Source organism: Perna viridis, chromosome 9 (assembly GCF_037379345.1).
Source record: "Perna viridis isolate PV_CMFRI_1.1 ecotype Kerala chromosome 9, ASM3737934v1, whole genome shotgun sequence".
In the NCBI taxonomy this organism is placed as follows: Eukaryota; Metazoa; Mollusca; class Bivalvia; order Mytilida; family Mytilidae; genus Perna; species Perna viridis.
This window is the reverse complement of record NC_142453.1, coordinates 30,374,115-30,401,163: the sequence shown is the minus strand read 5'-3', so window position 1 is coordinate 30,401,163 and position 27,049 is coordinate 30,374,115. Positions and strand designations below refer to the sequence as shown.

The 27,049-nt window shown below is 34.4% G+C and overlaps 2 protein-coding genes across 2 annotated transcripts; both read right to left on the bottom strand.

Annotated features, from left to right (window-relative positions):
- Nucleotides 1–6,025: 6,025 nt before the first annotated feature.
- Nucleotides 6,026–9,805, bottom strand: LOC148607749 (uncharacterized). Its single transcript, XM_088545545.1, has 4 exons — nucleotides 9,770–9,805; nucleotides 8,967–9,037; nucleotides 6,777–8,243; nucleotides 6,026–6,310 (listed from the first exon to the last, which is right to left on the bottom strand). Exons 2-4 carry the CDS (start codon nucleotides 9,025–9,027, stop codon nucleotides 6,303–6,305), a joined length of 1,536 nt encoding a protein of 511 aa, XP_088401671.1. The 5' UTR covers nucleotides 9,028–9,037; nucleotides 9,770–9,805; the 3' UTR covers nucleotides 6,026–6,302.
- Nucleotides 9,806–17,960: 8,155 nt separating this feature from the next.
- On the bottom strand, nucleotides 17,961–26,297 carry LOC148607748 (uncharacterized). Its single transcript, XM_088545544.1, has 6 exons — nucleotides 26,245–26,297; nucleotides 22,544–22,614; nucleotides 20,946–22,154; nucleotides 20,543–20,566; nucleotides 18,338–19,840; nucleotides 17,961–18,110 (listed from the first exon to the last, which is right to left on the bottom strand). Exons 2-6 carry the CDS (start codon nucleotides 22,602–22,604, stop codon nucleotides 18,100–18,102), a joined length of 2,808 nt encoding a protein of 935 aa, XP_088401670.1. The 5' UTR covers nucleotides 22,605–22,614; nucleotides 26,245–26,297; the 3' UTR covers nucleotides 17,961–18,099.
- Nucleotides 26,298–27,049: the final 752 nt, after the last annotated feature.

Here is a 27,049-nt window from a genome sequence, read left to right as displayed (position 1 = left end):
ATGTAGAAATGTCAGTGAATTTTAGGTAAACAATCAAGCCCAAGAAGCTAGATAACTCATTTAATGCTTGATTCAGACATTAGGCTGATTTTTACTTAAAAGAAACACACAACACTAGACGGACAAAAGCACATTTAACATATATAACAACGGACAACTGCACGTTTGAACATTATATATATATATATAATAAAAATAATAATGTGTTTCTTTAGCATGAAATCGAAATACGAAAATATCAATCATATAGATATTGCGAATTTCGGTATCTTAACGCACGTGATTCAAGGAGTAACTTTTCTTCAACAGAATTAGAAGCAAATACTGAGGAACTTCAAGTATCAAAAATGAATTATATACAAGATGTACTAAAAATGAACAATTTAAATATATGGCGCTAAATCGAACACTGTTCGTAACTGATTACTATCATTTCACATCATTCCATCAGATGGATCAATAAACCTTACTACTAGTGGGAAAGAACCAACTCAGTACTCCTTATTTGATTTATAAATCTTGATTATTGTGATTTGGATAATACAGAATAAGTTGACTATTTACCTTGAATGTACATATTACTGATAAACTGATTAACTATACAAACAAATTGTAATCTGACCATTTACCTTTTTTGAATTATAATTCATGATTGTCAGAAATACCTTTTAGCCTGTGAGTTTTGAAATTTTATGAACGACAGGACAGTTATGAAAATATTATATATTTAAGAAATCGTTCTTAACAAAATGCTTGTCTTATACATACGTCGATTAGACAGTTAATCTTTGTATGTAAACTGGAGACATTTAGAAACGCTACAAATGACAGTTTTTCAGTCGGAACATTCACGTTCAGAAAGCGCATGAAGCTAAAGACATGAAAATTGTGCTGCCAATATTGAATTTGATTGCTCATGGTATTCAGGTTTTTATTTTTTTTTCACCTTTAATCAGCAAATGCATACAAAAAGGTCAACAAAATAACTAAATAGCCTTTATTTTATCACATTGTAATTTTTCTGATGTATAATCTAATTCAAGTAACTTCAATATGAAAGTCTCCACATTGACAGCACAAAATAAATGAATTGTCAATTCAAGTTTCTGGAGAAATTTCATTTATTTCTTCGCTGTCAAAAATCACGCGTAAATACATCTAGGCAACCACTCATTTTCGTGTTGATTTAGGATAAACACCCATTGATAACTAAGCGGAAATCAAGGTAACCAGAATTCGAATTCTACGTTGATTATTTTCAGTTTCAGTAAAATATAACAACATACAATTTCTATCATCACAAAATCAAACCACACTACTTGTGCTTTTCAAAAGGCCCTTGTAGCTACTTATAAAAACGTTTAAGTCGAATTCGGTTAATATGAATTGTCATAGATTCGGTTATATTCTGCACATCAGTTACAGTAGTTTAAATTATATTGAATTATAACATTAAACAAGTTGTAAAATGTCACTACTAATTTCAGACATGGTTTTAACGTGTAATATGTAGTATACATGTAAAACCTTGTAAAATCGTGGTTAATATGTCACAACATTTATATGTTTTAACTTAATGAGCATGTCTGTACTGATTTGAACATGCATATAGTCGACATTCGTACGTGATGTTTGCTTATATGCATTGCTTGATTATGTATGATTCCACATTTAAGAACATGATGAAACAAAAAATTGGCGTTGCTGTCTTTATTTTTTTTACTTACTTTTCTGAAAGTTTTATCATACAAAAATTTTAAAGATAATACACAAATAATTTTTTTACATGTATTCATAGTTAGGCGTATTTCGTAGGTCTAAAGTATACGTTTTGATTCGTTTTAGTCTAGCTAATGAGATTTTTCTGTTTTGGTTTATATCTGATGCTGACTATTGCTCGAACATACTATTTTTTATGTTATATATCATACCCTCACTTATCAAATCCGAGTACATCCGCCCGTTATACAGAGGTTTCTCCTTCTATTATCCGCTACTTTTTGAACATCGCTGAATAAAATTTGATGCAACCTTTACAGTTTATTTATTTAACATAAAAATGTCAAACTTTTCTTTTACATGTTAATCTGCATGTTTTTGTTTTTGCTTTTTGGCTTTGTAGGGGACTTCCATAGCAAACCATTTATTTGACATTTTAAGGGTACCCATGTCTAACAGTTTATATGTAAAGAAATAAAGTTATTGTACTCCTATTTCATGTTTTTATCTGAATATGTTTTTTTGGGAGGGGTCCATTGTAAAACCATGGAGCTTACCTAAGACAAGGTGTTCCTTTATAAATTGTGATCAATATTTCAAGGTCATTTGTCAAAAGGGGTATGTAGTAGTTGGGGGAAATGAGCTTAGATAGCATTACTCATAGTTAGCACGAGTTCCATTTTACTTCTTTGTAATGTTAACGTCTTTCCGTTTTTTTTGTTTTTTTTTGTCTTTTTTTTCATATATAATTTCTATTAATTGTTTTTTTTCTTTTCAGGACAGTCTCCAAATGACAGTGACATCTTGTTCTAGATTTTGTAAATGAAATTTTGTAACTGTCAAGATTGCAAATACATTTAGAAACCTATCGTAAAACATACTACACTGTGGTCAGACTTGACAGGAGATTCGTCCTGATCTAAAATATATCATCCTTTGCTTTTGTAGAATAAAATCGGTCAAACACTTGATTGTTTTTATTGATTGGAATAAACTAAGAAAACATTTTTTTTAAACCAATATATAACACAAAGCAATAAGGTCTACATAATTTAATATTGTACTCTCACATAAATCGAGCAGCCACAAAACAACAAGTAAAATATACTGTTAAACATTATATATACACACAGAGTGTGTGACCTCCAATTGATGAAAAGGTATTGAAAATAAAATGTGGCATGTGCCTGGGTCTTCCATGGACACCCTTTTAATGTTCCCTCATATAGGGAAATATTTCGGGAAAAATATGCCATTGAAATATTTTTGTATTGTTCAAAAATTGAAAACGAGCTTGTAAACAACATCCAAATATTATTACATTATACTGTATCTTACTGATATATACAGAACAATCAATCATTTCTTATTTGTCTTTATGAAGGCAGAAACCATTAAAATAAGTTTATATCAAATAATAAATCTTTAATAATAAGATGTGAAAATTATGTTTATTCTTAGTGCAAATCAATAATATAAAAGCAATTCAAACTATAGTAACATGTTAACAATACCATATTACTACAGTTTGAATTGCTTTTTTTATCATAGATTTGTACTTCGAATAAACATAATTAGAAAATAAGCCGATTTCGAAATTATCAAATGATCTTACTCTTAACAGTTTCTTTAAAACACTGAATTCTAACATGAGGATGCAATTTTGTGTAACACATATTTTTTCTCACTCTTTAGTTTTCAATTGTAAGAGTAAAATAATTCATTGTATTATTCAATCAAGCAAGTTCTCCGTTAGGTTTACTATCGTGGACAATGTACGAAAAAGTTTCCATATATGGACCATATTTTCTTGACTGGAGGGCAGTCGATGATCATCCGTGGCATACAATTCCGCGAGGTATGAATTTGGATCAGCAAAAGAAGTTTCCTTGCAAAGATTTATACTTAGCGCGCACCAATACTCCCCAACAGTTAAGACAAAATGTTCTGTTGCTGTTTTTGATACCATTTTTCTAGTCAATGCTTAAATTTGTGTATTTTGTCTCATTTTGTTTCTTCTATCGCTTGTTCTTTATTTTCGATGTTTTTGTTTTTTGTTTAAAAATGCTCCCTCAGTTATCTTTTCTGAAGACATAATGCATACTTATCACGTCAACATAGAATTCTCATAATAAGCAGATACTAAATGTAAAGCACACTGAAACTAAACAAAATATGATCAATCCACTAATTTGGAAAATAATTTGAGTATTGATGAGCTACTTGCAGGGTTCCCAGAAACAAGTTAAAACTAACACCTATTATCTATTACAGTACTGGGGTTACTCAAATAAAGTCTGGTTTAACCTAGAGCAATCGGACGATTGATACTGACGTTAATACCGTGACCTAGCTTTCCTCAAAGGAGGTTGAACGTTTATGTTAAGGATGTAGACATTGGGTAAGGGACACAACTCTTAAAAATCATTGGAACGTTTGTATACAGCATTTTACACAAATCTCACGTAAGCATCAAAGTAATTTGGACTGATTTCATTCTGTTTTAAATGAAAGCTTGATAGGCTTTGGTGAAATATAATATAAACATGTCACTTATTTAAATAGTTATGTCCCTTACATTAGGTTGACCTATTTGAACTCATAGAAACAATAAACCTTTGTATTAACATAATCAAGAAGTGATATAAATTTGGTTGTCAAAAAATACGTTATTTGAAAGGATATCTAACAATTTTAGGAAGTTTAATCTGTTTTAAAATTAATTTCGGTATTGTAATGTTTTGCTCCTCTTAACAATATTACACATATATTATTGTTAATATAATAACATGTATAATATGATAATTTTTGTCATAAAAAACCACCACTTGCTGTTACCGAGCATAGATTTAATTGATATCAAGTTTTATTCAAGAAAAATCAGTCTCGAATATTTTTTTTTAAATCCTGGAGATTTATAGTTTTATAGTTATATATAATTAATTAAAACTTCTACTTGGTCATTCTTTATCCATCAATTTTTGTTTTTGTTTTGTTTTTGCTTTTTGAGTTTCGTTGTTTTTAATTATCTTAATTATATGTGTAAATATCATAGTTAGAAGGACCTTACAACAATTATAAAGACGAGGGATGTAAAGGCTTAAATCAGCCCATTTATGACCACAATCAAAACATCTTATTGTCCTAAATACACATTCTAACTTTTGACTTAAGAAAACTTAACTGTTCTACGGCTTGATTTTCTTATTACAAAGCTAAATTACATGAACAACATACGAAATATTTAATTATAGTAGCATTTAAATTAAACATATATATATAAAAATACACATTTTCTTCACAGAGACACTATTACAAATTATAAATAAGCCTGATAGGCGCTGCCATTTTTTGTCCTTATCATTCGATATATAGTCAACTCGATATGGGAAGATTTTTGGCATGCCGGACAAATTAAGTTCTAGGGTTAGGTTAGAATCGTTGAAGAAATCAGATATATTAATTTTGCTTTGGGTGGGAGTCTTACAATAGAATTATGATGATTGATACATTGGTGCTTTTAACAGGAAAATTGGCGATATGAATTAGATACATTTATAAGTATCAGAAAAGATTGTAAGTAAGACATATTTTTAATAATGCATTGTCATAGTCATTACCATTTTGGTGCTTTCGTTGGATTGTTACCATCTGTACCACACCATGAGAACCGATTTGTTCAACGTGTCATATATTTCCTTCCTTTTTCCGTCAATACGGAATTGAATTTTTATGAGCAACTCGATATTTGTTTCTAAAAAAGCAGAGGACACTTACCCTACTGGCTTACCTGGTCCATGCTCCAAGCTTAGTGGAATCCGAGTTCCCCATTTTACTTTACCATTTTTGCTTTGTACGTATTATTTTGGTTATTTCATGTTCTTTGTTGTGTGTGTCTGTTTTAAATGCCTTGTCTGGCCTTTGTCCCTGGACTACATTCTTTTGATTTCCACTAGAATCTTAGTTCCTTTGAGGGCTCTTCCCAACTTTTCTGTTTTTACCTTGATATTGCCGTTGTTACATGGACTTTCCTTTTGACTACTGTATAGATTCTATCATTTTAGTAATTTTGTTTTTACGGTTCTTAGGATTTAATTTTAAAACTATTGGTAATACCAGTGTTGTAGTTATTTGAAAAAAAGAATTAAAAGGACACTACCTCTAAAGAAAAAGAGTTCTACACTTTTCTGCAGATTTGTATACCTGGTTAACTTTGAAATCTCTTTTATTTTCAACAAAGTAGGCAAATCTGTGACGCAACTCGAATTCAAATTGAAAAGATGAAAAGATAAAATTAATTGCTTTATTGAAGTAAGTAGTTTGTGGTCAAAATACACCATATCTTATTATTGCCTTTTCCTTTTGATATTTTTGATAATTCATTTTGATTTTGTTAGAAGTCTTGGTAAGAAAGAAACAAAGGCATTGCAAGATCATATACTTTGATTATTTATAAACACGTAAAGCACAACGAATAAATAAACAAAAACTATTGTCGTAAACAATTAAACCGGGACGCGATGATAAATGATAACAGCACTGAAAGTCCTCTGGGATTTCCATCTTTCTAAACTTTTTATTAATTAATATCCTGCAAAACAAAAAAAACAATATTATAAATTTACTATTTACTGTGAAACACTTTCGGTTGTAGTCGCATATGTTTATGATGATGATTCCAATTAGCAAAGTGAAGCTTCAACGCGTATATATGTCTGGTTACGAAAAGTTTCTATTTAATTTAGGTTCGGTTCGGACAGGTTTCTATTTAATTTAGGGTTCGGTTTGGACAGGTTTTATTGTACAAGATACATACTCTTTTACTTTACCACAACTTTTTACTAAATGACCAAATAAGATTGTTTTTGATAAATAAATTATTATCTGTCGAATTCTATTTAATTTTTACAATAATAAATTATTTGCTTGTGTGTGTTTTAAGATAGTTATGGTAGAATTATGTGTCTATGTGTTCGGATGTATATATCTTGCCTAAATTAAACATACTCTGAAAAAAAACGAAACTGTTGTAATTTACATGTGAATACTTTTCTCACTTTTCATTCCAACTCCCATAGGCATTGACATTCCACCACCCATTGGCATACCACCTTGTCCACCCACAGGCATCTTTGGAGGCATACCACCTCCCGCTGGCATTGGCATAGGTCCACTCATTGGCATACCACTTTGTCCACCCATTTGCATCATTGGTGGCATACTACCTCCCGCTGGCATTGGCATAGGTCCACTCATTGGCATACCACTTTGTCCACCCATTTGCATCATTGGTGGCATACCACCTCCCATTGGTATTCCACCTTTTCCTTGCATCATCATTGGCATTGGTGATCCACCACCAATAGGCATCATTCCTCCTGCACCGCCAGCATGTGGCATTTTAGCCATCATCATCATTACTCCACCAACAGGTTTTGGAGTTCCAGCTGCTCCTGCACCAGCACCAGCTCCAGCACCAGATGGAATTTCTACTTCTATTTCTGGAGCTGCAGCACCACCGACCCCTCCTCCTCCCATGGGCATACCACCTTTTCCGCCCATTCCTGCTGGCATTTGCATACCACCTCCCATCATCATTGGCATACCACCGCCACCTGCACCTCCCATTGGCATACCACCTGCTCCACCTCCCATCATCATCATGGCGCCCATAGGCATAGCTGCTCCACCGGTACTACCTTGAGGTCCACCAGCACCACCTGCACCTCCAGCAGGAGCCGGAATTTCAATTTCAATTTCAGGGGCTGCACCAGTTCCTGCACCTCCACCACCTCCCATAGGCATACCACCTCCTCCCATTTGCATTGGCATACCGCCTCCCATTGGCATGCCTCCTCCCATTGGCATTGTCATACCTCCTCCCATTGGCATTCCTCCTTTACCGCCCATTGGCATTGGCATACCGCCTCCCATTGGCATGCCTCCTCCCATTGGCATTGGCATACCTCCTCCCATTGGCATTCCTCCTTTACCGCCCATTGGCATTGGCATACCGCCTCCCATTGGCATGCCTCCTCCCATGGCCATAGGCATATCTCCTCCCATTGGCATGCCTCCTCCCATTGGCATAGCCATTCCACCTTTTCCACCACCTCCCATTGCCATTCCCCCAGCTCCCATAGGCATACCACCACCCATAGGCATTCCTGCGCCTCCCATGGGCATCATACCACCCATTGGCATTTGTGCTCCTGCACCTCCTGCACCCCCAGCGCCTCCAGCCCCAGCACCTCCGGCACCTGCAGCTGGTTCTGGAGGCTCAATTTCGATTTCTGGAGCTGCGCCATTGGGCATAGGTCTTGCTCCACCCATCATCATCATGCCACCCATCATCATTCCTTCGCCGCCACCGCCAGTCATCTGTTTGCCTCCTATCATTGGCATTCCTGTGCCCATTGGCATACCTCCTCCCATTTTCATGGGCATACCGCCTCCCATAGGCATGGGCATTCCACCTCCCATTGGCATACCACCCATTTTACCTCCACCGCTTGTTGGTTTCTCTGAATAAAAAAGACACTTTACATTACCGAATAAATGATATACATTTTTATGGTAATTCACACATTTCATTCAAAAGGGAAGGGGGGAGAGTAACAATCCGTTCCATTGAATAAATCATCAATGTTTATATTTAGAGCCTGGCGTGTATAAATCGTTTATTTGCGATGGATATTTACGTTTTGTTAAAAAAAAAATCAAATTTGTAGTTTTACCAATCCATGCTTTAACCAATGACAGTTTAAACTCTAACAACCTTTTTCGGTATTTAGTTATAACTTTAAGGTGTAAGACCAAGCATATCGGCAGTTTTAAAGACGGGATAAAAACTATTTTATTGAGCCCAACAGAGCAAAATGTGGTGTTCTGACAAGAATTCAAAACCGACGATGTTCTATTTATCGGTGCAGTAAGATTGAGGTAGGAAATTGCCGATCTTACTTTCAGTATGACTGCAAAAGCCAGAGATAGAAGCCTTTAGGCTGTAAGAACATTGGTAAAACGATACAGTTGCCGATAAATACCCTGCAAGCGTATTAACAAATTAACAAGCCAAAACAATTCACAGATTGACAATCAAAAAATTGCAAACCGCTCATCAATATATGCAAAACAAAAAACAAAAATGTAAAGCAAAATTTATAAGAACTGAAGTTTGAAATTCCAAATGAGGCTCACATAACTATATCTTTTTTGGTTTCTATATTAACACAATTGTAACTTACGCCAACATTGAACGCTACTGACAATAACTAAGTAGGTTATAATGGCTGTAAATGTATTCATCCTGGTACACCTGGAATTATGGAAAATTATAATGAAAACCTGAAAAAACCAAAGCCTGAATAAAACAAAACCATGGAACTTTCTAAAGTCAATCCATATCAGTTATGCTATATTTTAAACCTGAGTAAATTTATCTAAATCAACAAAATTCTAAGGTCCAGTAGGGTTTCGGTTTCGAAGCAACCAAATTCTAATGTTCCATTGGATTTCGGTTTTGACGTGTTCACTGTATATACAACAAAATCTGTAAAATATATAGTTGCTATTAAGATTAACAAAATATGACCGTATGCGTCATATTTACATTTGTTTAAACAGTTTGTATACAAGAAAACAGTCATAAATTAATCAACAATATACAGACAAAAAGAAAAACAATCACGGCTTATGATTTTGCAACGATGTTAACCCTTCAACAAAACATTGCCTAATAAGTACAATAAAAAAACAGGAATTTAAAGATAATTTTGTACTTAAGTCAAGGTGTGGCATGCTGAGAACATTGAACAAAACGAACAAAGTGAATGCAGCATTTATAATATTGCTCTTATTTTTATAACATACTTTTTATTATCTAAGTTTTGCTATCTTTTTTAAAAATGCACAACATTTAAAATGCTCCTAGGTTAATGTATATCCAAAGTACATGTGGAAGACAATCATGTATTTAGTAGAGAGCGGTTGAAAAATAAAAGTAAAATTAAATTCGCATGTTTATGCTAAAAAAAATAAATCATCTCACCTTTTTCGGGTTATGCTCCAAGTTAATTTACTAAGAGGTGGCTGAATCAAGCGGTAAGGACAGGCAGAAGTGCTCTTTTATTAGCTTTTTGCCGGAAATGAAACATGTCATACCGACTTTTCCTTCAGATCAAACGTGAGGTAATCTAGATTAAACATGCATTCGGTCAATAGTATTTGTGTAAAACACTTTCAATAACATCATAAAGTTTAATAAGTTTTATCATTATGCAAGACTTAAATCATTTCGTCATATTTGATAGGAATTAGTCAGTTCGAAGGGGGCAACCCTAACAAACCAACGCTCAAAGGTGGGATAACTGCAAGCCAGCATCATCCGGATAAAAAGATATCAGACTTGTTAATCTTTTTTATTTGTGATAACTTAAGGCTATTTAAGGTTGTTCATCACACGAAATGCTTGTAACTGTTATGTTGAACTAAAATACATTCCACAAATCGATTGTCATTACGAGATTATTTGACAAGCTGTACTAGTATATAATGAAGTCCTATAGTACTATATAATTATTTGGACTTCCTGTTACCAATCAGGTCATTTTAAGAATGTTCGTACCTATAACAGACCTTGGTGTTTGCAGAATGCAGAATATGAAATTGTGACGAATGTTATAGGGAAAGCTGGAAATAAAGTGAGGAAGGAGAAATAGAATATAATGATAATGTTTTTATAAAAGGGCTTCTGTTTCTTTTTAAATTTACAAGGTCAACAATTTTGCGTACCTTTAATGCAGAAACGGTTCATGCTTCAGATTGTTGAAAAAAATGCTTAGAACTTTGCTTCTTAATCTTTAAAGGGATAAAAGAGGATAAGTTTATATTTTGATTCCAAAAATTAATGTTTGAGTAAAGATAAAATGTGTGTACTTTAAATTGTTCGTTCGCCAAATTATACGGGTTTTTGGAACTTGTATTTGTTAAATACATAATAACTATGGCTACGAAATAACAGCATTTGCATAAAGTAGATATACCTACAGGAATTCTTTCTGTATAATAAAATTATTCTAATTGTTTGTATTGCATACTTCTGTTTAATGGAAGAAGTACAGTTGTGTCTTTCAAATACTTTATTGAGACTATCTGTTACCAGTAAGCAAGTAGAGTTTATGAAATGAATGATTTGCGGTAAATTGTCTTAAATGTGTATTTCATGAATCTCAATTTTGCGGTCTGAAGTAGTTATTAGGAGTGAAAACTGCTGTAGATAAAGAGATTTATTTTCGGTTTTAAATGTGCGGTCTTATGAAACAGCTAAATTTCGAAAATATATTTCTTTAAAAATGCCAGTTATACACTGTTCACAAAATTCTTTTCTTAATGAGTATTATACTGAAGTGATACTTGCAAAACCCTTATACTAAAATACTTTGACTAGACAGTCAACGATATAAGTCCAGAGAATCGAATTCAGTATCTTTTACTTAAGAAAAAAAATTATAAGACATGAAACCGAAGGCCTACAATACCAATACGAGGAGAAAGAGTAATCAAGGGAACCAAGGTTATAGCGGTAATCAAAAGAATGTAATCCAGGGACAAAGACCAGACATGGAAAACAGACATACACAACAAAGAACATAAAATAACTAAAATCATACATACAAAATAACAAAAGCAAATGAACAACTCGGACTCCACTATTTTTTTGTCGATATATATTGCAAATTTAGATATGCCGTACACGTGTTACAAGGAGTTACCTTCTCACTATAGTCATTAGAATCAAATATATAGGAAGATCTAAATCTCAAAAAAAAATATATACAAGCTGTACTCAAAACCAACAATAGACAAATAGGAAGCCAAATCTATCACTGAGAGATTCTACCATGTGGAAAACAAGGAATGAAGCCTCGGCGTTTTAGATCTTTTGACATTTGTTTAACTCCAAATTTTGAAAAATATAATATAGGATACATTTTAGGGTCAAATAAGTCTGACTAAGTAACCTATGTATATTTTATTTGATTAATACTTCCCCACCATCACTTATGCAGGCATATATATATATGAACAACGAAACTTTTCACGACGACTTTTAAACTTGTTTAGTAAACTATAAGTTGCTATGTTGTACCTCCAATTATCATAATGCTACAAACAGTATTGATTTCACTTCTTTCGTTTGATGAATTTTTCAAACCCAAAAGAGTACGATCACTTTCAGCGTAAATTCTTCACACAAAAAATTAGTATGAATCAAAAGTCAAATGAAAACTTGATGTATTATAAAGTATGGTCATTAAAGTTCAAACTAGTTTTACAATGAAGTCACGTGTAAAGCGTAGGAGGAAAGAACAAGTGTAAAGTATACCGGATAAACAGAAATGATACTCTATTCAGGTAATTTTTATGATTTCGTTTTGAATTAGTAAGTCAAAAACCAAATAAAAAACATCATACTGGATTCAAGACTTGATTCACATACAACATCCTCATATTTATTTCATCCTACAATTTAAGGGCGATAAAACTGTATTTTTTATGATAATGTATCCCTAATTCATCTCGTGGAGTTGATTGCTTGTCACACATTGGTATGAATTAAAATACAGTTTAAAAAGTGCATGCACATCTGTAATCGACACTTTGTATTTCAGATTGATGACATAATGATTGAGGGATAAAATCCCGTATAATGTAATATTGTTCTCGGAAATTTTTAGTACATTTCACGAAGGGAGACACGACCTGTTCGTATCAATGTTGTTTTATCACACGTTATACAAATTCATCAAAGTTTACCACACATAATCGAATGTAAAAAAATAAGTAACAAATTAAATCGTTCTTTAACATATTTGTTAACATAAGTTAAACTGTCTGTTTATGCTTGAGCATGCATTCAACAACAACAAGGCAGGATATATAACAGGTTCCTAGAAATAAATGGTCAATGAGGTCTTACATGGCAAAGCTCCATTAGCCTACATGCTGTGTTATCCTGTACCGTGTAAGATTAATAGCATGTGTAACAGATGTAAGAGTGTGGTTAATGTGAGTGATTAAAGTTATTGTACACATTTATTTTTCTGTGCAATGTTAAAATGAAAGGTCATTTTGGTATTGCCTTTTATTGATTAGACTGACAGATATTAAGGTAGGTTAAAAAATTGAATTGTTACTTTTTATCTCATATGATTACTGCCAATGTATTTTGCGGTAGACAGATTCTCGCGAAAAAGTGGATCTTCATCATTATTTCTACTTTATATGGTACTTGGCATAGTTTCATAATCATTGCACTCAATGTATATAAATTGATATATCCATCAGAGCTCGAGATAAAGGTGACTATAGAATCAGCTTTTTCTGCATCTTTTTTTTAGACCTGCATCACGAATTTCACAACTTGTGTCATCTCATCGCTACGATTCATGATAAAAGAGACAACTTTGATTTCAATATCATAAATTGTCCTTACCTGTGCGTCAATGTCGTTCCTATATCTCCTGCATATGGTGTTTACATTTCATGATTGATTAGCTAGAGCAAGTACTAACTAATCTGAAATTTCTTGAACGCCATAAATATTTGCGTAACAGACTCCTGATTCGGGGGTATGAGGAAATGCGTCTTAAAATGTCTCTTACCAAATTCATTTTTAAATATCAGTCCTTGTTTAAAAAAATTATCTTCTAAAATAATGAGTATATATTTTTTTTTTTTTTTGTAAATTGTTCTTAATGTGATGTGACCGCTTATTTACCGTTATGACAATAGCAAGCAATTGCTTTTTACTCACCACTAATATATTAACGCCACAAAGGAGAAGAGAGCTTTAGCGCGCTGTAAAACCTAGATTTATCCCACCATTTCGTTTGAATTGCCTGTACCAAGTCTAGGACTATTGCGGTACCAGGTGGTGTAAGATCTATTTTGCCAGATTTATTTTGAACTTGACTTGATTATGAATCGGACTAGTGTTCAGTAATTTTTTTTTGTTACACTTACATATCATAAAAGTTACAAATTAACGTTTAATAGCTTGAGGTAAATGTTTTTTTAGGAAAATCTCCCTTTCAAGTCAACGTTAAATGCAAGGTCATCTTATCATTTAGCTGTCCACTGAAGAATCATTGAACATTAAGTGCTTCAGTAGAAATTTTTTTTAAGATATTGTCCTTTTTTTAACGTAGTTTTTGACATTTTCTTTGCCGTAAAAAATATCATGCAAGGTAATTCATTGGTCTCTACATAAATGGAAAATAATAAACGATGTCATGGCATAACAGGATTACTTTTTTTTGTATTTTACAGTGTATATTCATTCAATTGATCGTTAGAAGAAAGATTATTCTGATCCTAAAGTTAACCTAAATACTCTCAAGCTTTTTGAACAACATATCAAAATACATACTGTTCAAGTTTTAATTTTAGCGATTGCTGATTTTCGAGGTTTCTTTCAAGTGGACGTGTTTAAAGGCATCAATTTTCGCAATTAAAAAAAATAAGGGTTAGCATTTTATTATGTTTCAAATCAATTTGGCGTATACTATTTCTAGCGATTTTCTGCCCACTTCATAAATAGCAAAAATTAGTATCTTTATAGTATATACGATCTTTCGACTCATAAATTACATAAGTTATGATATTTAAAAAAAATAACTTTCAATATAACTGTCTATGTATGCTTTGGTATTTCCTTTCATTGAAACTCTCAGGTATTAAGGTAGGTGAGAAAACTTAATTGTTACTTATATGCTTACTGGCAACGTAAATCGTCCGTTTAAATTATCCATATAAAGTGATTTCTAATCAATGAAAGTTACAGTAATATAGTCTCAAGCATATATTTAACTAAAGAAAAATCTGTATACATATTTATCTGTATATATATTATTTTACATTTATGTAGAGACCAACTCGGCGGGTGTTTCTAGAAAAGCAGTGGACGCTTACCCTACCGGTGCACCTGGTCCATGCTCCCATTTTTTAGTGGAGTCCGAGTTGCTCATTTACTTTTGTTACTTTGTATGTATGATTTTAGTTACTTTATGTTCTTTGTTGTGTGTGTCTGTTTTCCATGTCTGGTCTTTGTCCCTGATTTCATTCTTTTGATTACCGCTATAACCTTGGTTCCCTTGATTACTCTTTCATGGTATATAGAAATCAGATGGAAGCAGATTATCGAATTTTCCCTGTACAACGAAGATTCGATAACATGAAATATATTCGAACTGTCTCCCGATAAAACGTCTCAACACGAACATTTTTCGCCGATCCCCACAAAAAAATGATTTGTTAAAAGTAGACATAAATTATGGAGAAAATCTTGAAGGTTTGATTCGTGCACGGAACAAGTTCTACACACTTGCTAAACTAATGAGTTCATCGGCACTCGTGATTATAATTTTCTAATTAAATTTATACGTTTTAATAAAATCTTTTCTTTTTCGTTTGTTTTTGTTTTTGCTTTTGTATTTTTTCAGTTTGCTTGTTTTCAATTAAGACATTTTTGCTGTTAACACTGTATAAAGAAATCGAGTGTGGACTCAGTTTGACTCGCACATTAAAATTATGAAATGCAGTGAGGTCGTGTTGAATCGATTGATAAATTAATATTCTGACGGTTAACGCTGGCGGAACAGAACATGATTGTTCGTCCGAAGCACAAAATGTCACTTCTGGTTTTACTGGAGTTCATTTCGCAAGGGTTTTGATTTTGTTTAATTCGAGTCATGTTTTACTTACATGTATATTTAGCTTTATATGTAATTGTATTTTATTTACAGAGTATATGTAGATCTTCTCTTGATTTCACGTATTGGTCACGTATTTCTAAATTATCTTTATGTTTTATTCTTTGATTTCTTTTCTTTTGCTCTTTTATGGTCTGCGTAGAAGACTCCTGAATCAGGTGCATAAAGAAATGCGTCTCAAAAGGTCTCTTACCAAATTCTTTTTCCAGATATCGGTCCTTGGTTGAAAATACTCAGTTACTTCTGAAATAATAATTAATGATTGCTTGTTGTAAATTATTCTTTGTACTGATATGACCACAGATTTACCGATTATGACAATATAGCATGCAAATGTTATTTGAAACGTCATCTCCAACATATTTATACGGCAATGGAAGAGGGAGGTTTGACGCGCTGTAAAACCTAGATTTAATTCTCCATTTCTTTTCAAATGCCTGCAACCAAGTCAGGACCGTTGGGACCCCAGCTCCCCCGGTGTTGTAATATCTATTTTGTCAGATTTATTTTGGACTTTACTAAATTATGGATCGGATTAGTGTTCAGTAATTTTGTTGTTACCCTTATGATCTGTACTGATTTAAATTCAAATGATTTTTGCGTTATAGCTCCTATATATTTATCTTTTGATATATCTTTGATGATAATGCCAAAATGTTTGTATTCATAATAAAACTACAGGTTTTAATAATGCAAATGAGAAATGAGCAAGTCGTGTTGATTAGTACTTTGAAAGGTGAGTTAAGTAGACGAATAAAACATTTGATCAATCTTACCTATAAATTGTAAATAACTTTTTTTTTTCTCTTTGTAATATCTGTTGTTTATATGCTAGATCTGCTGTTAACATTTCATTAAAATAGATGAAAAAAAAAACAAAAACAAAAACAAAAACAGCAAAAAATTAAATGATTTTGTTGCATATGTTTTCATAGTTTTCTGTGACAATTTCTGTTGTTTGTTTATTTATTTGTTTTTTTTTTCTTTTGACGTTTTCTTCACAGTATTAATTATTCTAGTTTCATGGAATTTCATGATTCCATTCCTTGGAATATGAATTTTTGGGTAAGAAGCCTACCACAAAGACGAAAGTCAACAATATTCACACTTTTTGATTAAATAATGCTATTTTGTTTCATTGTCTATTTTGTTTCCTTTGTTTCCATATGTTTAAATGTACTAGACAAGTGATATGAAAAAGTCTCCGAAGTCATGTGATAAAACAAAGTTAAGACGACTGGTACAGAAATGGAACTACACAGAAAACATTAAATAAATACAGAATTGTACTCTGGGAACAGATGATTATTATCTACCATTAACTTTCTTACACTTTCGAGATACCGACACAAAATATGATAGTCAAGTGTTCGCCGATTATAATTCCGTTTCTTTTATTTTGATAATGTTTTACGCATTAGAAAACAACATCCAAATTTATGACAGCAGTTATAATTCCTTATATTGCCTATACGTATATGTTAGAACTGAAGAATGACATTTACATTAAAATTCCTATAATGATTGATTTAAGGGAAACTGGACAAAAACCCCATGCTGCTATTGGTAGACCTAGAGTAAGGGACATAGCTCATAAAATCAGTAATATGTTTGTTTCATATCCAATTTCACTAAAGCCTCTCAAACTTTCGTTTGAAATAGACTAAAATAAATCCAAGTTAATAAGATGCTTACGTAAGATTGATGTGAAATGCTGAATACAAACGTTCCGATGATTTTTAAGAGTTGTGTCCCATACCCTAGGTCTACCTCCTTAAGTTTACTTGTGTTTATTTTGTCTCATTTAATTTACCCTTGTTGTGTCCTGTCATTTTTTGTTTTGGATGAACTCGATCTGAGTGATGGTTCACTGTTAATTTTATTTATCTACAGTTGTATTTCTTTTGTTTTGTTTTTTGTATTTCTTTTAATCTTGACTAGTTGTTTATTATCACTTTTTTGTCACAGCTTTCTCCGAAAAATGAAATATACAATCTTACATTTAGCTGAATTCATTATTTCATGGCAAAAATTACTCTTTATCTCAATACTGTAGTTTTCACAATTTATGTTTTAGTTGACTTTCTTTATTCTTTAAAAAAATGTCTTGTGCATCGAAAAATGACTGAAAATTAAGGGTCTAATATTTATAATTAAGCTCCTTGTATAACTACGATAATGCAAAGTAAGCGTTACCGAATTGATCCTTGCAGTAACGCTTTCAAGTGTATCGAAATAATTTATCGGCTACATATACCATTTAAAACAAATGAAGATCTGCAATAGTACGGTTAACCTTTATGATTGTAAATGCAACGTTGTATCGAATGGTTATTGGCTTGAACATATCAGATTGTATAAATGTTATTTTATGCTTTCATGAAATTACTCTAAGGATAAACGATTTTCACAAACATTTTTGAACTGTGACAGTACTGAAAAAACAATATAGACAATTGATTCTTGCAAGAACATTTACTATGTAAATTTACAAACTGGAGCACATAAACAAAATATACATAGTTGAAAACATTTATATCGGGACGCAATGCAAAGCTTGAAAATCACTGAAAGACCTTTGGGATTGTGTTTTATTCATAGTTCTTTAGTAAATTCCTGAAAAGAAAGGAAGAATGGCAATTTAAGTAACTGAGATCAAAGTTGAACCATGCACGCAATTAAAGTAATGAAAAATAAGCATATTAACGAAAGTATCAAAACAATGAATTAAAAACCATACAAAAAATCAATTTTATTGTTGTTTTCAGTTTCACTGAAAATTAAAGCAATACTTCAAAATTTAATGTTGAGAAAAGCAAACGTGTTAAACAAAAAATGTTTACCTTTTCCTGGCATCATCATTGGCATAGATCCTTCCATAGGCATACCTTTGCCTCCCATACCCATGGGCATTCCCATTCCACCTTCCATCATTGGCATTCCCATTCCACCTTCCATCATTGGCATTCCCATTCCACCTTCCATCATTGGCATTCCCATTCCTTTGCCTCCCATTCCACCTTCCATCATAGGCATTCCCATTCCTTTGCCTCCCATTCCACCTTCCATCATAGGCATTTCCATTGGCATGCCCATTCCTTTGCCTCCCATTCCACCCATACCCATTTCAGCCATCATTGGCATCATCATTTCTTTCTTTCCTCCCATTCCCATTTCAGGCATCATTGGCATCATCATTTCTTTCTTTCCTCCCATTCCCATTTCAGGCATCATTGGCATCATCATTTCTTTCTTTCCACCCATACCCATTTCAGGCATCATTGGCATCATCATTTCTTTCTTACCTCCCATTCCCATTTCAGGCATCATTGGCATCATCATTTCTTTCTTACCACCCATTCCCATTTCAGGCATCATTGGCATCATCATTTCTTTCTTTCCTCCCATTCCCATTTCAGGCATCATAGGCATCATCATTTCCTTCTGACCACCCATTCCCATTTCAGGCATCATTGGCATCATCATTTCTTTTTTGCCTCCCATTCCCATTTCAGGCATCATAGGCATCATCATTTCCTTCTGACCACCCATTCCCATTTCAGGCATCATTGGCATCATCATTTCTTTTTTGCCTCCCATACCACCTTCCTTTGGCATCATCATCATCATTGGCATCATCATTCCTTTGCCACCTTCCATCATACCCATTCCTTTGCCTCCCATTCCCATTTCAGGCATCATTGGCATCATCATTTCTTTCTTTCCTCCCATTCCCATTTCAGGCATCATAGGCATCATCATTTCTTTCTTGCCTCCCATTCCACCTTCCACAGGCATCATCATCATCATCATTGGCATCATCATACCCTTTCCGCCTTCCATCATGCCTTTTGCACCGCCCATTCCCATTTCAGGCATCATCATCATCATTGGCATCATTTCTTTTTTGCCTTCCATTCCTTCTTCCATTGGCATCATCATCATTTCCTTTTTCCCACCCATACCCATTTCTGGCATCATTGGCATCATCATTTCTTTCTTTCCACCCATACCGCCTTCCATGGGCATCATCATCATCATAGGCATCATCATTCCTTTGCCACCTTCCATCATTCCCATGCCTTTTTCTCCCATACCCATTTCAGGCATCATCACCATCATTGGCATCATTTCTTTTTTGCCTCCCATTCCTCCTTCCATTGGCATCATCATCATTTCCTTTTTCCCACCCATACCCATCTCTGGCATCATTGGCATCATCATTTCTTTCTTGCCTCCCATTCCACCTTCCATCATTGGCATTTCCATTCCCTTTCCTCCCATACCGCCTTCCATACCACCGCCCATGCCTTTCTCACCTTCCATTGGCATACCACCGCCTTTTCCTTATCCAATTCAAACAGTAGTTAATTGAAATGGAATTTCGTTTGAACTCTTAATTGTGGCTATATTTTGATGGAGTCTTTTCAGACTTGTTCAGTTTTTATATATGTACGTATTGATCAATTGGTTTTAAGTTGTTAAAACGGAAAACATCTTGAGATTAAGAAATCTGCAGTGTGTATTGATCAATTGAATGTCAATTGCAAAAACGGGAAACATCTTGAAATTAAAAAGAAATCTGCAGTATGTATTGATCAACTGGCTTTCAATTGTTATAATATGAAACATCTTAAAATTAAGAAATCTACAGTTTTTTTCTCAGTCCCCTTCGTTTCATAAGTATGAATCTTGAGTAAATTACCAGGTTAATTATATAATTTATAACATACATTGTGACGATTGTGGCGTTCTATAACTGAAGTATTACATCCAGTACGACAAAACATGGTCTTGGTAGTATGTCAAAACATGGTATCAAACATTCATGTTGAGATAAAAGATAGATTATTGGCAGACTATTGTTGTTAATGTTTTTTTCAAGCGTGGAGTTTTTTTTTTTTTTTTTTTTTTTTTGCAATAGTAGTGAGATGTGAAATAGTAATTACTTGTAAATCAGAGGAAAATCCCACTAAATTACCGCAACTACTGTAACAAAGAGTTGATTTGTACAAAGAAATAAAATGTAAAGTGGATATAAAGCTTACCTTTAGATGCATATCTTCTGTATCCTAAAAAAAATAATTCAAGATTATATTTTTCATTTATATCTTGGCATAAATTATTTTGTAATGCTTTATTATACATTAAGACATTACGGCAATGTTTTTTGAAAAATTATCTTACGAATTGAATTTACTGTAGACACAGTCAATACTGTAATTAAATGTACAAAGTATCAGTTCAATAGCGCCTATCAAGACTCCATTTTATTTCTAAAATCTGCTCCCTTTTAGCATTTTGTTTTGCCAAGACATTCATTTGCACTCTATATCTTAATAATCCAATGTAAAATTTCCCTTTCTGAATTTGCAGAATATACAATTATGCCTCCCGAAAAAAAAACTTGTATGTATTCACGTATGAACGAAGAAATAAATGTATACTTACTTTTCTTTGGACCACCCATTGGCATCATAGGTGGCATACCTCCTCCCATCGGCATACCGCCTTTACCACCCATCGGCATTGGCATAGGTCCACCCATTTGCATACCGCCATTCCCACCCATTGGCATTGGCATAGGCATACCACCTCCCATTGGCATTCCTCCTTTCCCACTCATTTGCATGGGCATTGGCATAGGCATACCACCCTTTCCTCCCATTGGCATTGGCATTGGCATACCACTTTCACCTCCCATTGGCATTGGCATTGGCATGGGCATTCCACCTTTTCCTCCCATTGGCATTGGCATTGGCATTGGCATGGGCATACCTCCTTTGCCTCCCATTGGCATTGACATAGGCATAGGCATCGGCATTCCACCTTTTCCACCCATTGGCATTGGCATTGGCATTGGCATAGGCATTCCTCCTTTGCCTCCCATTGCCATTCCACTGCCACCCATTGGCATCATACCACCGGGCATTTTAGCCATCATCATCATCATACCGCCCATTGGCATCGGTGCTCCACCACCTACTCCTGCTCCGCCAGCACCAGCACCGCCACCAGCGGCACCAGCAGCTTCTGGTGGTTCAAATTCGATTTCAGGGGCTGCAGCACCAGCGGCTCCAGCACCACCACCCATCATTGGCATACCTCCCATCATTGGCATACCTCCCATCATAGGCATCATACCACCCATTGGCATCATACCACCCATTGGCATCATCCCACCCATTGGCATCATTCCACCCATTGGCATTCCACCCATCATTGGCATCATTCCACCTCCTGCGCCCATTTTCATTGGCATCATGCCACCCATGGGCATAGGCATTCCACCCATCGGCATTGGCATTCCTCCTCCCATTGGCATTGGACCTCCCATAGGCATTGGCATACCACCTCCCATAGGCATTGGCATCATGCCACCTTTCATTGGCATCATTGGCATCATCATGCCACCCATCATCATACCGCCTCCTCCCATAGACATACCTCCTTTTCCACCCATAGGCATTGGCATTGGCATACCGCCTTTTCCTCCCATTGGCATTGGCATGGGCATTCCACCTCCCATTGGCATAGGCATTGACATTCCACCTCCCATTGGCATCGGCATGCCGCCTTTACCTCCCATTGGCATTGGCATTGGCATACCGCCACCCATTTTACCTCCACCGCCTGGCATAGGCATAGGCATAGGTTTTGCTGCAATAAATGTAACATCAAAAATGATTCATTCTTTTTCTTAAGTTTGTTCTGCATTGGTTCTTTGTAATCTTCTTTTGTAAGAAATGACTAAAATTGGATATATATACTGATTGACACATTCAAAACGATTCGTTCTTAACGTGAAGACCAATGGTCGATTTCACAAAAACAAATCATAAGTGTAGAATTAGTTATGACGTCACAATATTTTGATATATCATGATGTCATAACTTACGACCAATTTTACACGTAAGACTTTCTGAGAAAAGGATTGCAGAATTTTATTTAATGATGGCTTAACTTCATACTAGGGCTGAGTATACTAAAACATCATTGATATATAAAATGATTTGTGATTTGCACTTATAAATTGTATGCTACTTACGAATGCATTGGATACCGGTAACGAAAACTAAGTATGCAACGATAGCAGTAAGTCGCTCCATACTGGTCCACCTGCAATAGATACTTTTTCTTATACATAACTCGCTGCATATAGATTTAACACGGTTTGTATGACCAGTACGTCACATTACATTATTACGCCTGGCAATATATTTTAAACTGTTTCAAAACGAATACATTCCATAATTGTATATTATTTAGAACAGCAGTAGTTAACTTTCCCATAAAGGTACCTCAAAATTATATTACTGTATACACTGTGTATGGAATAATGTTCTTCCCTATCATTTTTGTCATCAAAATTGTGTTAGTGCGTGGATTCTTGAATTCATGAATTAAACGGAAACCTTATGTTTTCAATGGAAATTTTCATTTTGCTAAGCATTGGGATTCATGGTGTGACCAAAACACAAAAACCATGATGTTGGTACCATGCAAAAAATAGTTCTTACACAAGAAGATCCGATTTTAGATAAAACATTTCCATCCCAAAATGAAGATTGACAAGATAAAATGATTTTTACAAAATGCTGGAATTTTCAATCGACAACACATTTGTCCAGTGTGGTGGACGTGTTTTTCAACAAACGGTCGGCATTCCAATGGGAACAAATTGTTCTCCTTTACTTGCTGACCTATTCCTTCACTGTTATGAGGCTGAATTTATAAATGATCTGATCAGAAAGACAGAATATCGTTTAGCTAGATCCTTCAATCTCTGTTTCCGCTATATAGATGACGTATTATCTTTAAACAATCCTAATTTAGGGGATTTGATACATCGCATCTACCCAAAAGAACTTGAGATAAAGGATACTACAGACACTGTGAAGTCAGCCTCATATCTTGACTTACACTTAGAAATCGATGGTAAAGGAAAACTATTGACCAAACTTTACGACAAACGTGATGACATTTCATTCAGAATTGTTAACTTTCCTTTCATCTGTGGCAACATCCCTTCGGCTCCTGCGTATGGAGTGTTCATATCACAACTCATACGTTATGCCAGAGCTTGCCGAAACTACGCAGACTTTTTGTATCGCGCTAGAACTCTAACAAATAGGCTTCTGGAACAGGGTTATGTTGCTACAAGATTGAAGTCATCACTACAGAAGTTTTATGGTAGTCATCATGAACTCGTGGATAGTTATGGTTTATCCATCAGCACCATGAAAACTGATGTATTTAACGGGTCATAGTTTTCCTTTCCTCGTTTGTCTACCCCGGACTTGACTTTTTATGAGCAACTCGGCGGGTGTTTCTAGAAAAGCAGAGGACGCTTACCCTACTGGTGCACCTGGTCCATGCTCCCAATTTTTAGTGGAGTCCGAGTTGCTCATTTACTTTTGTTACTTTGTATGTATGATTTTAGTTACTTTATGTTCTTTGTTGTGAATGTCTGTTTTCCATGTCTGGTCTTTGTCCCTGGATTACATTCTTTTGATTACCGCTATAACCTTGGTTCCCTTGATTACTCTTTTAAAATACGAATTACAAAATGTTTTTCAAAGGTATATTTGTCTTTTAATATGTAATCCATGATTCAACAGAAGTTCACCATAAAAATCTTCCTTTTTAAACTACCAGACGATTTAAAAAATTCTCACGTCCTGAGATGCGGATAAAAAAGAAACAAATTGTAAAAGAAATATTCTTGACAGATTTGAGTATTCTATGATTTCAGTTTCCTTATGTACACGTAATATTAAAAACAAAGAAAGAAACAGCCATATTGGGTGTAAGAAGAAATTAGGAATATTCGCGGGCAAAACAATGTCAAGGGTACCAATAGGAAAATTCGTACAGTTCTACTGCACAAAGGGAACAGAACGACTTACAAAACCCCCATTGTAATGTCCTTTGAAGATCAAGTTTGGTGAAAGTATGTAGTTTGTGCTATTGTAAATGAACTCTTAATAGATGTTATGTCATTTCGAGAAATCCGGAATTTACCTTTGTAGATAGTAGATGCATTTAGAAATCTATTTTTACTTTAAATCCATAAAAAACGTTTTCCCGCCCCGCGTGAAAATCTCGCTTGCTCTATTCTGTATGACTTGCTGCCCCCGCCCCCCCCCCCAAAAAAAAAAAATCTTTACCGGAAATGCAGATAAGTCGGCATAAAGGAGTTTTTTTCCCAAAATTGGAATATCGTCTATATCGACCAAAAAAGATCATTTCAAGGGCGGATCCAGGATTTCATGTTAAGGGCGTTAATAGAATTAAAGCCGAGCGAGGCAAGAAATTTGTTGGAAGGCGCGTACGCCCGGTACGCCCGTACGTGAATCTGCTCCTGCAATGTGACGACCGCCTTCGAATCGCTGTAGTGGTAAAATTCCGAGCAATGCTCATGAATTGAAAAAAAAAATATCAGCACTATCAAGCAGCTGAAATGTTACTACATATGAAGGGATAGTATGCAATTTGAAATTGATATCAATCTTAAAATAATCTCACACAAATATGGTCGCCAATGTTTTCTGTATTATAGTGTTTATGTATTTTTGCAATTTTAGTAATTTAGAAAACTTTCCCATTTTTCTTCATGGTTTCATGTTTGCTGAATAACACGGCATTATTTTCGATAGAATATATAAAAGCGTATTTCGTTTGATGACACTTCTATCCATATCAGCACACAAAAATAACTCTGGCAAAATAGATATTACACCTCCGGAGGAGCTGGTACTGCAATGGACCTGACTTGGTACAAACACTGCAAACGAATTAGTGGGTTAAACATAGGTCTTACAGAGCACTAAATCCTCCCTCTCCTATTGCGGCGTTCATATACCAGTGGTGATTAAATAACATTTGCATGCTATTGCCGTAACCGCGGTAAATCAGTGGTCACATCAGCACAAAGAACAATTTACAAAAACACAATCGCAACTCACTATTTTAGAAAAAAAATGAATATTTTTCGACGGACTGATATCTAAAAATAATTTGATCAGAGACGTTTTGAGACGCACTACCACATACAAAGACGGTGAAATGAAAACCCATGGGTGCAGCAAATCAATATAAAGTCTTTTAAGGAAGTTCCAGAGGTTCGGATGGCTGTTGGAAATTAGTTTGCTAATAAATTCATACTGGAGAACAAATGTACATCTCACTTTGAAATTTTGAATTTTTAATATCCATGCGGAGCATACAACAACAAATAAAATGCATTTTGGAATGGTCGGCGTCAAAAACTTGACCATCGGAGTCAATCTCGGAACGCATTGGTACTTATTTATAGCTCCCATGAATATTGCACGGTTGTTTTCCCGGACTTTTCTATTTACATTAACAACAAAATAGTTATTACTACATACTCACTTACTATATTATCGATACTTTATCAGTTAACGGTCTTCGAGACTTATTGTTAAACAGTAGAACTGTACATGTTCCGGCGCAACAAAACATAAACAATGCATGTTTAGATATAAACCTGAAGATACTGAATCAAGTTATAATTGAATGGAAGGTCGTCTATCCTCATACTTAAATATTTGCTTATAAGGCATCCGAGTGAGAAGCCGAAATGTTTCACATACATGTATAATCCTAGGTGATAGCTTCATGCATAGACATAGAATCTAGACTCGTTTACATAACTCTAATATGAAATGAAAATGCAATTCGGTTCACTGCTTTCAAAATATAATAAACTATAGTTTATCTCACCTTTTTCGAAATGTGCTCCTAGTTTAACTACTACTGAGGTGGCTGAATCTAGCGATAATGCAAAGGTGAAATCGGTTTTTATTAGCCTTTTGCCGGAAACAGTATATGTTATGTCCGAATTTTTCACAGATCAAACGAGAAAGCAGCTAGGTTGAACATCTTCCCGGTCAGCGGAGTGGATGTTTTACATTATCAAAAACATCATATAGTTTAATCAGATTTGTTAATTTGCACGCGTTTCATAACGTCGTGATTAGAATAATGTCATATTACGTGATAACATGACAAATATGTTTGATAATAGCAACCTTGCCTTGAAATGAAACATTCTGATTTTGAGCATCGTTACATCCTAACATCTACGAGGCGTTGACACGGAAAGTGAGGGTGTTTAAGCTATTTTTGTTTCATTTCTCATTCATTTTTGTAGCATGCAAGATTAATGTAGAGGGTAAGTGGACCTTAAGTGTTAATCATATTAATATTTTTCAAACATTTATCCTATGATCTTTACGGAACAATTCAATGTATAGTGTAAGAATTTAAAATGTGTTATCTAAACGCTAGACTGGTCGCAATATTCAGTATGACAGTGTATAGCTAGAAGCTAATACCTGGAACGTAGTCCCGGGAACCACGATATCTAAACGCCAAAGGTGTAGTTCTCTGTGTGTAAATATATTACGGCTGAAAAATTCGAAAAAATATCGGAAATATTCATCCGTTTATTTTATCGCTCTTTTTTATATTGCATGTTTTCTGGTGATGAATCGATTTATACAGGAAAATGTAAGCATACGAAATA

What these genes read in the sequence shown, in the direction of transcription:
- LOC148607749 (XM_088545545.1), bottom strand. Translation starts at nt 9,027, where the DNA reads ATGAATACATTTACAGCCATTATAACCTACTTAGTTATTGTCAGTAGC. An exon ending in CAGTAGCGTTCAATGTTGGC is followed by an intron (nt 8,244 to 8,966) that starts GTAAGTTACAAT and finishes TTTTTTATTCAG; the next exon opens with AGAAACCAACAAGCGGTGGA.
- LOC148607748 (XM_088545544.1), bottom strand. Translation starts at nt 22,604, where the DNA reads ATGGAGCGACTTACTGCTATCGTTGCATACTTAGTTTTCGTTACCGGT. An exon ending in AATGGGTGGTCCAAAGAAAA is followed by an intron (nt 20,567 to 20,945) that starts GTAAGTATACAT and finishes TATTTTTTTTAG; the next exon opens with GATACAGAAGATATGCATCT. An exon ending in CAGAAGATATGCATCTAAAG is followed by an intron (nt 19,841 to 20,542) that starts GTAAGCTTTATA and finishes GAATTGGATAAG; the next exon opens with GAAAAGGCGGTGGTATGCCA.